Raw genomic sequence first — 14449 nt, 5'->3', positions numbered from 1 at the left:
CGCAGCGCTTCTCATGGAACACACGCATGCAGAGTGCTCACTGTTTCTGCTGTTTCAGTCATCTGAAAATAGTTTGCAACTGCAAGAATAGTGTCATCCATGACAATGCTGCAAATGATTTCAGACCATCTCTGCTCTAAGTTTAGTTAGCTTGATTTCCACGGAACAGTTCACATTTACACGCAATGTGAATGCAACATTGCTTAATTCTAAACTTTTGTAGCTGAATACTTAACCATACAAAGTAAATGACATGCAGCGCCATTAATGAATTGTCATGCGTGTTATCATAATTCACTAGAGCTTCACAAGTGGTGTTTTCTATAACTTTATGAATAACCAAATGAGATTTGGTAGAAACTTGATTTTCTGCAAGTTGCTCTCAGTCATGTCGAAATGGTAGTGTACAAAGTTGATAAAATATGATAATATATGATAAAATTATCCAATCAGGCCCACGACCCAAAATGAGTTTGACACCCCTATGATACGTCATCGAATTCCTGGCTGCATGTACTATATAGTGTGGGCAGTTTCAAAATTTCAAAAGCAGTTTTGAAATGAAAAAAAAGAAAGTCTATCCATGGGACTACTGATGTAATTTGTACTTTTCTCGCAATATCAGTGATGTCAGACTCAGCCTCAGAGAAGTAATGACACTTCCACTCCGCCCTGGGTACATCATATTACACACTGAGCATTTGAACCACATTCTAATCAAATACTCTGATGTATTTGATATGAACTCCCTAATTATGAGATTTGAGATGTCTCATTATCCCCTCAGTGCTGATGAGAGGCTATGAATGTGCTCTGTTAGAAGCATCAGCCCTGCTGCTCTAATGAGAGTTTAACTGCAGAGAGTGAGAAGAGAAGGCAATGGGAACTTGCTCATGGCAGCTACACGATGATAGTGGTAACTGATGGTCAGGCATGTTTTCAGGCCTGATTAAACAGTCAAAGTACCAGAATGCCACATGACAAGAAACACAGGGCCCCATGCCAGCACTAGTCAGATCAAATGGATTAAGGGCAACAAATCACCAGCTCAACAGAGAGCAATGCGTGTTAAGGTTTGAATGTGTGCTCCTTTTAATATCTGCTATGGAACTTGCACTGCCAATCAGAGCCAAGCAAGGAGGGGGACTAACTTCCTTCCGAGTCCATTCATACTACAAAACCACCTGCTGTGCCTGTCAAAGGCTGGAGTAAGGGGTGCAAGCGGACAAAATAAGATGGACATGAGGGGAAGGGATGCATAGACTTGACTCAGAGGCACAGAAGTTGTAATCTATTTTTTTCCAGTCTATGTACAGTACCACTACTTCTGCCTTTTTAACTCATAATATTCCGACACCAACATTTGCACTCTAAACACACTTCTCATATCTAGTTCAGAAACACCTAAAGAAACAAAATGCCATTATATCCATAGTTATGCACCTAAAATCCCTTAAATGATAGATTTCCATAGTCTCCCCACTGCTTTATAGTTCTTCATTCCTGTGTTTCAGGCAAGCCATGTGGTGTTTATGCTGCTACTAAACTAAAGTAGAAAATTTTAATATGTACTCAAACATGCAAATCAATTTTAGAGAGTAGGGGGAGAGCGGGGCACAAACTAATGTGGGGCTAGTGTAACACACATGGTTTAAATGTGTCCACAAATGCTGGTAAGGTGAATATTCATTTGTTTACTTGTTGCTATATCAACACTGTGTAGAGGAAAGAATGTGCCAAGATTAAAAAAACTTTGGAAGATATCGCCAAAAGTTCACATTTAAGTAGCAAAAGTAAAAATTTCCAACTGTGTTTTTTGTGTTACACAGTTGTTAGAGGGGGATTTTAAGCTGTCATAATGGTCATGTTACAATGCGCCCCACCTATGGGGCACGTTGTAACATTTCACTGCCCTTTTTTCCAGGTAGATGGTGAAAAAAGTATACACAAGTCCACATATTTGTACCAGACATTTGTAAAAATGAATGTGAATAAAAGAAAAATACTTTGAACCCCAAGTGCCTTAACAAAAACTTAAGAAACCCAAAAATGTTTAGTTTGTGCCACACTCTCCCCTATTGGTTTGATAAGTTCAACAAGAGCTGCATGACCTGGTAGTAAGAGGTATACAAAAGACATAATCGATTGGAAACAGATCAGAGAGCTGAAGGTGGCTTCATTCCCTTTGCTGAGAGTCAAGTCAGCATCAGCCAGTGGGGCAGAGCTTGTTGTGCTCACAGGAGGATTACTGGAGGATTATTTTAGCGCTTGCGCACGCGAGAACGCACTCACACTGCATTGTTATGATTTGCTTGAATTAGTTATACCATGTAAACAACTGGAATTAATGTTACAAACACTTAATATTGTGGGGGCAAAAACTGGTGTCTATAGTTAACTGTGCTAGAACTACAATAGACTGGAAAGGAAGTATAATGCATGTCTATGAAAAAGTTGATTGTGTCCAGTAAGTCACACAGTACGGCCCTGTTGTTAAGATTTCACAGCTGACACGAGCCCCTTCAAGACGTCATTCAAAGCTGAAAAAGTGTTAAAATACACACACCAAAAGGAAATGTTACAGTTAATTGAGAGAGAGAGAGAGAGAGAGAGAGAGAGAGAGAGAGAGAGAGAGAGAGAGAGAGAGATCACAATGTATCAAAGTGAGAGTCAGGCACGTTGGTCCAAAGTATGAATCGTTCTATGTTGCCTGTGTCTTCTAAATAAACTACAGGCCTGCATTGTTGAAATTTGTCCAAAATTCCTCGTAATCGGACATAAATTAGACTAAATGGTAGTTTGTAAATCTGATGTTCATACGAATCAATATTTATTCGCGAACGGGACGCGTACACATTTTCCACTTAAATTTACAGTTGAGATGGGATCTTGAAGAAGCCACGTTTCATTCTGTGCCGAAGCAAGCACGGTAGTCCAACGGCTTCGAAACTTCTTTCGAGAAATAAAACAAGTTTCGGGGAAAATAAAAGAAATGTCCGCCGCTGAGATTTGTACTCAGTTTGGACAAGCACCCGCAGAACTAAGCGCCCAGTTGTTTTCGAGCACTAGCTTACTCGTTTAACACATAATCAAATGCGAGAGAAGACTAGGCCATTTGACTCGACTTTCATGAAAGGAACAGAGCTCGAATCTGGTTTCTTACCTTTACCGAATCGGGACTCTTTTCTTGAGGTTACATGCGCCTTCCGACCGCTTCGTCCTCTTTAAATGTTTCGGGGAACACTCAATGTGGTATTGTTGTGTTTAACTCGAAAATCACAGTCTGTCCCATTCCTTCACCATGTTAAAACCTCACGAAACGAGATAAATAAATGCTGTGCTCAACAGAAGGAAACCCGTGATAGAAATTATGAATCCAGTCACGTTACTTGATTTTGTTCCTTTGCAACAGTATAAAAAGAGTAACAGTGATCACCCCTGACAAACAAAACCCTTTAAACCGGAACCGGTAGAGACTGTGTGGCTATGCTACATGACAAAAGACAGCTCTAGGAATAGTGGATGGACTACCGCAGATGTGCCTCCTCCCTCCGCTCTGAATTGGTTTAACTTGCAACAACGCATCCCACAATATGGCCGCCACAGGGAATGGGGAATAGCAAGAAATCCCAGTTTCTCAGTCGTCAAGTCGAGGACGGACCCTGAGTCCGTGATCTTTTAAAGTGTATTATTCAGCTTTTGTGTTTCTGTTATGCCAGGATAACTAAAAACACTGGCCGACTCTTGGCGTCCAGTGTTTAGCTCAGTCTTATAGCGCCCCCTTCCCGTGGGCTAAATGACTGCAGCTTTCAAGCATTCGTTTGTTTCGACAGGGGGCCTGTGTCCCATAGCTCCAGATGAACTAATAACTACTGATTTTCCCCTCACTTTTCTTTAAAAAAAACTAATTGAAATTTTGTAAGACGTTTAAAATTTAATAAATATATATATTTTTTAAATTAAGTAAAATTTAAAGGGAAGTTCACCCGTGGCTGGGTGGATGGGTGGGGGGTTACAGTGACACACGGGACCGAGAGATGCGGCTGTGAGTGGGGTGGTCAATGGTGTGGTCCCCCCTCTAGCTCCACCCCTGCACAGGAGAGCAAGTCTATGTTGCCAACTGCTCGCGACATGGGGTGTTCAACCGAAAATTAGCTTTGTTTATTTAAAAACAGGTACACCACAGCCATACTAACAACAGAACACAACACATCTGCACACAAACCAGAGAACAGAACTTACTAATTATGTCTGATGAGTTTGTAGTCTGAGAATAAATGCATTTCTATGGCCAGCCTTATTGTGGCTGCTTGAACTGATGCTCTCGTGCCCAGGAGAGCAATGGTCGGTCAGCAGTTTCTCAAAATAATACATTCGATTTCAGTTTGTTTCTCACCTATGCTTTTAGAACAATCATGAGTCTCATGGAATAATTTATTAGACTTCTGAATTGTACTTTTGCATTCTTTTGAAGCTTGAAGAGGTAGTCACCATAAACTGCCATTGTATGACATCACTGAGCACATTATGTTAAGTTAAGAAAAAGAAAGAAATTCATCTGGGGTTATAACAACACAGGGGTGAGTAAAACATTTCTGAATGTTCGTTTTTGGGTGAACTATCCCTTTAACATTTACAGTACACCATTCAGGTGACTATGAAAAAACTGAAAGCTTACTCCATTGGTACTGTAAATGCTGACATTAAATGGAGGTTTATCACACTACAGCCTAATTGTTCTTCCATTACGAAGTTAAACTGTCAGAATTGCACCTAAACTAACAGAATTCACCCATTAGATACCTCACTTCTGTTATGTATCATGTGCATATTACTTATTTTGTTGTGTATGCATCATGTTCTGTTTGCAGGTGATATGAACATTCTCAGCACTTGGATGAAAAAGTAATTTTTTGTAAAGGTGCACACAGTAATTATGTAAGCCTATGTTGTCTTGGACTTACACTGACACCTACATGGATGCAGCATCATTCAAACTCAATAACTCAGTTTTTAGTTACCAATGTGATATTCACTATTCACAGTCAGCCATGATTAATTTAATCATGAAAATGTCCAATAACAGGGTGGTTACTGAGATTAAGCATGCAGTATTCAGCTATGTGATACTAACATGGGAGCCCTCATGAGGGGACCCCCTCAATGTAGAATAAAACATCTTTTATAAGGTTACTGAGTCTTCATATTTTATGAGTGGCCATGATTTTACACATGTTTAAAATTATAGTTTATTTCTTTATGAAGAAAACTTTTTTAATCAGGATAAAATTACTGAGTGTGCCTTTAATAACTGGTTGACCCTTCCATTATGATTCCAGTATTTGCAGATCAGACCTGCACATCGATAAGGAGGAATTTTGCACTGTTCACATTTGCAAAAGTGTGTTATCCCAATAACCTTGGGATGTCTGGAACGAATTGCTCTTTTGTGTTCATGCCAAAGCATCTCAATCGGACTGAGGTCAGAACTCAGTGACTGGGCTACTTCAGAAGGGTGCTTTTGTTCATTGTCCTGTTGCATCATCACCCAACTTCTGTTGAACTTTGACAGACTGATGGCATTATATTCTCCTGAAAAATGTCTTAATAAACTTGGGGATTTATTTTTCCATTGACGATAGCAAGCTATGCAGGTCCTAAGGCAGCAAGACCTGTTTTTTCCTCTCTCTTTAACAAGCAGGAGAGATATGATAATACACCAACTTTGTCTTAAACCTTTAACTACCTGTATTTGCATATAGATTAATGGCATTTGTAAACTCAACTAAATGTAATTTAAATAATAACTTAAAGTAACTTAAATAATGATAAATTTATATATAATAATAATTAATGCAATGCAATTATTATATATTTTATTTTTTATAATTAAAATATTATCTAATCATTTGTTTAAATTAAATCAGAATAGTAACCAGAAGCAAGAGCAACAGCATTACTGAAACTGTTTTAAGAGAGGTTTCATGCTGTAAGCAGGCCTATGTGTGCGTCATGGTGAGGGCATGTCCATCCTTTGGGGAATCCATAAATCACCAGTTGGAAAATTTAAATGACCACCATCTGCAGTCACACAGGAGACGAACATGTGACGAAACATCAACTGCCTCCCACTGTAATTAAGGACACACTTTCACTCCTGTTGATACTCAGAGGAAGGCCTCCAGTTGATACCCAGAGGAAGCAACATAATAGCTTTACTGTAAACAATTATTCCTCTTGACTCACACATTGTCCATAATAGCATGCATTCCAGTATCTCTCATTTGCTTAATTTACAGTATTCCATGTCTTTCCTCACTTTCCTGCAAATGTTCTTATGTGTGAACCGAAAACTTCTAAATTATTATTATTACTATTTGGCATCTATTAATAAAAAGGATTAAAAGAATAGGCTACACTTAAACATATAGGACCGATACACACTTTGCAAATACAATATATCTGCATACAACTATATTTTGCCCCAGAAAAGTGATGAACAGTCTGAGGCCCATGCTGACTTTTAGATATAGAGAGGGGGAAAAAAGAAAAATACAAGAATTTGTTGTTTATGAAGTTTTCCTGAGCATTAACCGTATATTAGCAATGTTTTATAAATGACACATTCACACTGACCTGAGGAGAAATGGAAGAGAGAAACAGACTCAAATGCTATATGATTTTGTCACATTGGAAAAATGCTGTAATTTGGTGAATAAAAAACTTAAAAATGTGATGCACGCTAGTACAGTCACGTGTCTCAAAATTTGTTATTCCATTTTTATTATTATTATTATAATTATTATTATTTTTACCTCCACAGGTGCTCGTGCTCCAATGAAATCAAACTCTGGGAACAAGAAAGCGTAACGCTGTTGTGTTTGCTTTCAAATCAGAACCACGTGGTGGCAGTATTGAGGTAAAAACGCGCAGATTCATTCTTCAACTAAATCACGCACTAGTAACGGGATGAGTGAGTATACATGCCTAGCGATGACTTATAGTAGAACTTGAGAGTTCACTAAACGCACATATGAATTCATTCATACTACATTAATCGGTGGATCACGACTCTAGTCTTCGTCACACGTGTGCGGAAAAAGCCAGTGAATGCACCAGAGATCCAGTATGTTCACAACACTACAACAAAAGTACTCTGCTTTACTAATAATGATTTGCTTTTGATAGCCTGATAGAAAGAAAACCCCACAGGTGTATATATTAAGGATATAAGTGGAACATGCAAATATATGTTTGCATTCCATAGCCACTGCTAAAGAAGACATCAGACGCAATAATTTCCGTTCAACAAAGAAAACCACGACGCATGTGCCATTAGTCTACAACAGAATAGACTGATAAAGCTTGTCTTTTAATTATTGTGTTTCATAAAGCAAAGAGTATCAGGAATTGTGTAAACAACAAACTGTTTTTTAAATCGATATAAAATATATCCCCTAGGTGAAGTCAAATACGAGTGGACTATATTTTCATACATGAGCAAATTTCAGCACCGCAGTGGTGGACAGCTCCCAGCCTTTGACCCTGTGACAAATGCAGCATTTTTGAACATGGCTATTTTTGTTGTCGTGTCCAACCTCTATTGTCTCATCATTGCTCAGCTCAACAGTGCGTGCTGCTAAGTGTATGTATGAAGTGAGTGATGTGGGTTGGGACCTCGAAACCACCCACGGACAGCTGATCTTAATTGATAGTCACATTGTCATGTAATGTTGAAAAAAAAAAAAAAAAAAAAATTGCAAATTGTCCTTTCTCCAGAAATTACGCTTTGATGAAAGTTCCAGTTGAGGTTTATGTGTGTGACTCGTTCAATGATGAGGAAGGAACTGTACTATTATATTCCGGGAGGAAGGGTTGATGACGTCTATGGCATACTTAATGTGACTTATTGAAAAAAAGGCGAGACTCCCTATTCGTGGATAAAAATCCGAGGTAATCGGACCACAGGAGAAAAAAAGTTTTGTACAAAGATATGTAGACAAACGAGCGCAGTTGATTTCTCCGAGGTTTTGTTTGCCAAAGTCATTTTGTCTATATTGGCTGTTGTATAAAAGACAAGTGCAGGGGTTGAACCGACGAGCACATAAGGAAAGAACGGTGGCGCTTCAGGGAAGAGGTGCCGTGAGAAAGATTTCTATCTCTCTCACACAATCACAGCCGCACCCGAGTCGCATCTAACAGCATTTCGATCTACCTACTCTGCAATAGGTAGGTTGCAATCCTCCATTTGCGGGCAAAAGGCACTTTTATTCGGTTTAAACCAAGGATTCATAATACGAAGACACCCATACACCTGGATTTTTATTTTAGTTTTTTATTTTCCCGGTTTTGCCGTTTGGCTCATCGCGAGAAGGATTCTGTTGTGCATGCATGGCATTCTTTAAACTTTTCAAATGTCATCTTACGCAAGGAAAATACAAGTAAAAAAGTAACATTGGTCCTGGTTTGCCTATCTGGATTTGTATAAGCTTTCTTAACAATAGTTTTTTGCATCTTACTAATGTCGAATATAGCTACATATTACGCGTCAGATAAACTGAATGATTTAGTAAATTCACATGGGCTGTATGATGGAGTGTCTGCAGTGTTTCATAAACATTTTTAAGTGATTCATTTAACTTTCTTGTATCTTTACAGCATGGCCAGATCTAGTAAAGCGACTTTAGCGTTGCTCATCTACGGAATCATGATGCACTACAGCGCCTATTGCACGCCTATTGGGATGACTTTTCCCAAGATGAGGTACGTATATGTCTCTGTATGCTTTTCTACTGAACGTATGGGTTTTCTTTCAAACTGAAATAGGGACAATAGCTTACGAGGAGTTTTATTTCCCAGTCTAAACACTCGGTTGATGAAATGAATCGTCTTCGGATTTCTCAATCAAACCTTGCTCACGGGACACAGAAAAAAAAAAAAAGAAAAGAAAAGAAAAAGGGGTTAATCTTTAATAAAACCTTATAATTGTGTGACAGAAAATTACATAAAGTGGAAAATGATAAGCTTTGTGGTATTATTCCATATTAGGCTTCAAATAGTAACAGCCCCATGAGATTTCCCTCCGAGTGTTTGCAAGGCTACAGTGCAAGCGCAATGTGGGAGGGCGTTCGCATTGCTAAGAAGGAATGTCTCCATCGGGACAGGCAGATGCAGTGCTGCTAGTATGAAAATGAGAAACCAATGAATGTAACGTGTGGCCCGTAAGATGACGGTACAGTGGCGTCACTGTACAAACCGACGGAAAACGAATGAGAATGCTCAGTGCGGGTATGCTCTGTGATTTTACTGGTGTAAGATTATAATGACAATATAAGCTTAATAATACCTAGTAGCCTAGCTTTCACAAGTCAACATCAGATCTCGTTTTGGGGCAAAGCTTTATCTAAAATAGTAGCCTAAACTTTATTATGATTTGTATGCTTTAAATAACTGCGAAGGATCGCCTCCAAATAATTTAAATAGGCTCCAATCTATTAAACTGAATGAATAGGTAGGCTATCGAATATTCTCTCATTTACCCCCCCCCCCCCCCCCCCCCCCCCCAGAAGATAACACAGTGATGAGACATTCTGTTTCTATGAATGCGCCACTGAACCGATTCGTAAGAATCAGTTTGATCCATAAACCTGTATTGAGTAAAGTGTATATTTTTAATAATCTCCATGTTTTTTTTTGTTTTGTTTTGTTTTGTTTTTTATTCATATTGCATATGAAAAAAATGGGTACATTTTTTTTAAATTATAGAGAGAGAGAGAGAAAAAAAACGTAGACATCTTACTTTGGTGACTAAATAATGAATTATCCAATGCAATTAATCCTTTTTGTTCTAATTTCAGACTAGAGAATGATGCATTTGACGAAGACGGAAACTCATTTAGCGACCTGGCTTTTGGCACTGATCAAATTGCTATACGAAGTCCTCCATCTCTTACGGATGACAGTTACACGCTATACTATCCACTAGAGAAAAGGTGCATTGTTTTAGACTTGCTATGTCTTATTTGAACCCATTGTCATTATGTTTATTTGTTGTTACGCTATGTCTGTTCGTTTTGTTTCCCAGCTTTTTTTTCCTTTGCTGTTTTTTTTTCTGTTTATTGTTGCTGATGATATTTTTTTTTTATCAAAGTGCATAGCATAGATAGATAGATAGATAGATAGATAGATAGATAGATAGATAGTTGACCGATCGATTGACAGATTTACTAGGGAAATCGATAGTATTCGCGTTTAACCGAGAGAAGTGGGCTATATTAAATCAGGCTGATTACTCTGCAAGAAAAAAAAAAAAAAAAGGAAACATAAATTGAACGTGTTCTGTGGTATTTCATCACTGATATAATGTGTTTGGCGTTTTATCTTAGAACGGAAAGGCATGCAGATGGATTATTAGATAGAGCCTTGAGGGACATCCTGGTTCAGTTATCAGCACGAAAATATCTGCATTCTCTGATGGCAGTTCATGTAGGGTAAGGGCAATTTTAAGCGTTTATCTGCCGTCATCTTTGTTTTCACCCCTCTTATTTTCAGTGGAGATGTCATCGTTGTCCTGTTTTGACTTTCTCGTGTCTTAATTTTTCCTTTGTCTGTGGGCTCGCATGGGCGTGGAATTTCATTGTGAACTATTCGAGATTAAACATGATAAATAAAAAGTTTTTATTATTATTGTTATTATTGTATGTGCTGCACGAAAATGTTGCCTATTGTCAGAGAAAAACTGTCGAGAGGCAATGCGCCAGAATACATTTCATTTACAACATACATAATTTATGAGGCTTGTCTACGGGATATTCTTTCGATTTGTAGCTCGTATTTCGTTGTAATGTTAACGAAATAAAATGTCTGAGATAGGCTACCTTTTTTAATTAGACAATAAAATTTTAAAATATGTTTGCATTGCCAGGAATATTTAGGATTTGCTGAAACCTGTTAACACATTTTCTATGCCAGTCAGCAGCCTAATAATAGTTTATTTATTTGCAGCGGAGGAAGCAGCGAAGAAGACGAATCGGAACCGTTATCAAAAAGGCACTCGGACGGAATCTTCACCGACATTTACAGTCGCTACCGAAAACAGATGGCCGTCAAGAAGTATTTAGCAGCGGTCCTGGGACGAAGGTACAGACAGAGAGTTAAAAACAAAGGACGCCGATTTGCTTATTTGTAGCGCTGACGAAACTGCCCCCAACTGCCCTCCCATGTGTACATTCAATCCTAAGATCAAAGTCATTCTGATATAACTGATTAATCAGTGGCTCGCGCCTGTGTTCTTTAAACATGTATTTATGTATGAAGTAAAGCCATTAAAATGAATATTTTACTAATAACATTGTTTTTCTTTTTGTACAAAAGCACTTGAAACCGCACAGTTATACTTTGTGGACCAACCGTTTAGTTTCATGTATATAGCTATATATGTTGAAAACAAAAGATAACAAAAATCATCAGGAGAAAGAAAAAAGAAGAAGAAGAAAAAATGTGCACCTTGAACGTTTATGCGCCTGATATCTTTTCAAAGTCATCATCATATGCAGAAAATAAATAGATTTTAAAAAGACAATCAAAGTGCTGAATGTTATACTTATTTTTGTAATCTGCTAAAAAAGAAAAGAGTCTTATTTTATCCAAAGTCTGCCCAGGGATGTAAAGGGGGAGTTGGAGAGGGATGTAGCTGGCATGATTCCCTCTTTCTTAGCCCACTCATTTGAAATGTACTTCAAATCACCTTGTCTTAACCAGATGGAATGTGATTGTCTCACCTGTGTTTTGTGATTGGAGCCAGTATGCCTGATTGCAGAAAAAAAATAAAATAAATAAAAATAAATAAATAAATGACACTAGAGTAACTGTAAGGTTGAGTAAGGTCTTGGTGGCTTTTCCCCCTACTGTTTAATTCAGTTATTTACATCCCTTCTTCATCTCTGTGCATGCTATACTTAATGTATGCATGCATGTCCTTTGCACTTCTTTGTTTTTCATGCAGTTTAATGTTTCCATTCTGTTCCATGCTCAGTGTGTTGGTCCTTCCATCAGCGATCAGAAAAGATTCGCCTCTGAGGAAGCATTATGTTTGTTTGTGTGTGTCACAAGAAAAACAATTACAAATTTAATGCAACTGAACAAGTCCTAACATTCTTAAATGCATGCTCCATTCTTCTTCCTAATGATGTTCCCGCCATGGTGCAGGATCCGTAATTTTGCATGCAGCTCACCACTTTTTCCGATCCAGTGTATCTGCTGCATGCATGCTCAACTGAGCCCCTAAAATTTTATGTGGAATTGCCATGTTGCACTCTCAGTCCTTTGCATGTTTTCAATACCTTTGTGGATGGCTTTGCATTGTTTCATACTGGCGGTTCTTATGTTCTCTTAGTATTGCAGAAGCTGTGAATGCTTTGGTATGTGCTCTCTGCAGCTAGACTAAACCAATATCAGTTATTGACTGAAATTATGACATCATTCAACGCCGCCTCAATATTAAAATCTTGTGTTAAGGCTGTGTGTTAAAATGTGCCAGTCAAGAAATAAAAGGTGAAATCTCTCCATCTGTGTAATCTACAGCAAATGTAGTGGATGGTACTTGTGAAATCTTCTTCAGTGGTGGTACTGTCTTAGAGGCTACAGACACAATTAAAAATCGCTTAATTCTGCAGAGATAGGATAAAGTATGCTTAACAGTTTCATCGCCTCATAGTAGACCTAGAAAAAGAATTTATTACATTAATGCTGATCTGTAATTAGTGCTGATGACCAAAGGAATGTGAGACAGAGAGAATGGGGAGGCCAGCAAGAACAAAGGGGGGAGATCCTTGTGAACCTCGGAGGGACCATTGCCATTTTCATTATCTTTATAGCCAGATTGAGCTATTGCATGTTCAAGATAGACTTCCTCTTGTACTGTATGTTTAGATGAGTGACAGACACTAGATTCATCGTCATTAGGGAGGGACACACTGCAAACTCATCTGGTGGTTTTTCTGTTCTTTGTCTTTTTCTTTCTCTGTTTTATTATACATGTTTTGGTTATGCCTGTATTGATTTAGTATATTTTTCCTGATATGGAAATCAGGTCTTATTCATCCACCAAAACCGTTGTCCCAGGCATGAAATCAATCTTTCTTCAATTTGGCATTGTCCCCCAGGCTTTATGTGAGTAAGGATGTGTCTCTGAGAGTGTTATGCAAGGACTATGTGTGTGTCTATTAGGCGGGTGGGTGAGTGAATGCATGTGCAAGTGTGTCAACGTAATGATGTTATGAAAGATTGTGATTATTGGCTTAGGTGCCTTGTGACAACTTCTGATAAAAAATCGCCACTTATCATGGATGGCAATTTTAGTGGCCCTACAATGCTGCAAAACTATTAGGTTCCATTTCACTAACTTCATCTTTACTTTCCCTCTCCTTTTCTTTGAAACTTGGTTCAACAAATTATTTAGTTAGAGCTGAAAAGCATGGCCAGCGTATATTGTGATCAAGTCTATTACTGAACTGGTGTAAATGGTAAAAGTATTAATTGTCTGGATTGTTTAAGCTGATGAATGTGTGTAAATGTGGCAAGCACGTGTTTTTATTTCGCTCTACTAGTAACTATCTCATTGTAGCCCAACGTGTGTAGAGGCCCATGATGCCCACATAGGTTTTGTGTTGTTTCTTGTTGCATTGCTTGAGGGTTTTTTGACAGCGAACGGAAAACCTGATGGATCCCAGGTCACAGCACAGCCTGTTGTGTACATTTCTGAAAGCGCCGAAAGCCTTAATGTGAAAGTTTTATCTATACCTGAAACATTATATGTGACAAGTGAATATTAGCAAGTGACATCATCATATTAACACATATAACTCCTTAGGGGGTGACATTTTTAAATGTTAAAAAAGTGTTGTAAGATTTGTATGAATAAATTTTTTGTAAACAACACATTCTAATTGATGTCTAATCTTTGGAACGTTCCTCTATAAATGCATTAGCTCACGTGAACATACAGTTCGTGTGCTGCTTGATAAGGCCACTTTCATCCACACAACCACACAAGCAAGGCTCATGCTGTGACACTAATGATAGACCAAATCCACTGCTGTTAAATATGTGTAATTAGTATAATTCAGATACTCTGTATCTTTATATATCACTGTAGGTGAGCTGAGTAATTGTGACATGGCTTTAATTTATACACACAATATTCAGAACATTAAGAAGAACACTGTGTCAATAATCCCGGTCAGCTAGACCAAAAGCAGCCATCAATGAACCACCCACTTAAACACTGGCAGGAAGACGTATGCATACATGGACACAGAGTCCCATTTTACTCATACCGGTACTATAAATAAATACAAACACAAACATTTACATGTGTGTAAAAAACCAAAAGGACTCAAATTAAATGATCTGCTATGTCAGATATATCTATGTACAAAACTACAGTGGT

At 38.2% G+C, this 14449-nt stretch overlaps 2 protein-coding genes across 4 annotated transcripts in view; one reads left to right on the top strand and one right to left on the bottom strand.

Annotated features, from left to right (window-relative positions):
- The window catches only part of yes1 (YES proto-oncogene 1, Src family tyrosine kinase), a 52339-nt gene extending 48671 nt beyond the window's left edge, over positions 1-3668 (bottom strand). Inside the window, exon 1 of one of the 2 annotated variants that reach the window (XM_051698248.1) lies at positions 3164-3668. The gene's annotated coding sequence lies outside the window, so the exon portion shown is untranslated. The remainder of the gene's footprint in view (positions 1-3163) is intronic. The other variant, XM_051698247.1, reaches the window with a different exon arrangement.
- Positions 3669-7876: 4208 nt separating this feature from the next.
- On the top strand, positions 7877-13938 carry LOC127441542 (glucagon family neuropeptides-like). Of its 2 annotated transcripts, XM_051699086.1 has the most exons (5): positions 7877-8229; positions 8659-8763; positions 9858-9992; positions 10386-10490; positions 11005-13938. In XM_051699086.1, the coding sequence occupies exons 2-5, from the start codon at positions 8660-8662 to the stop codon at positions 11186-11188; spliced, it is 528 nt and encodes a 175-aa protein (XP_051555046.1). In that variant the 5' UTR covers positions 7877-8229; position 8659; the 3' UTR covers positions 11189-13938. The 2 variants fall into 2 exon arrangements, with proteins under 2 accessions (XP_051555046.1, XP_051555047.1); XM_051699087.1 differs by lacking the exon at positions 10386-10490 and having other exon boundaries at positions 7923-8229.
- Positions 13939-14449: the final 511 nt, after the last annotated feature.

This window comes from Myxocyprinus asiaticus, chromosome 5 (genome assembly GCF_019703515.2).
Source record: "Myxocyprinus asiaticus isolate MX2 ecotype Aquarium Trade chromosome 5, UBuf_Myxa_2, whole genome shotgun sequence".
Taxonomy (NCBI): Eukaryota; Metazoa; Chordata; class Actinopteri; order Cypriniformes; family Catostomidae; genus Myxocyprinus; species Myxocyprinus asiaticus.
This window is presented reverse-complemented; position numbering and strand designations above follow the sequence as displayed.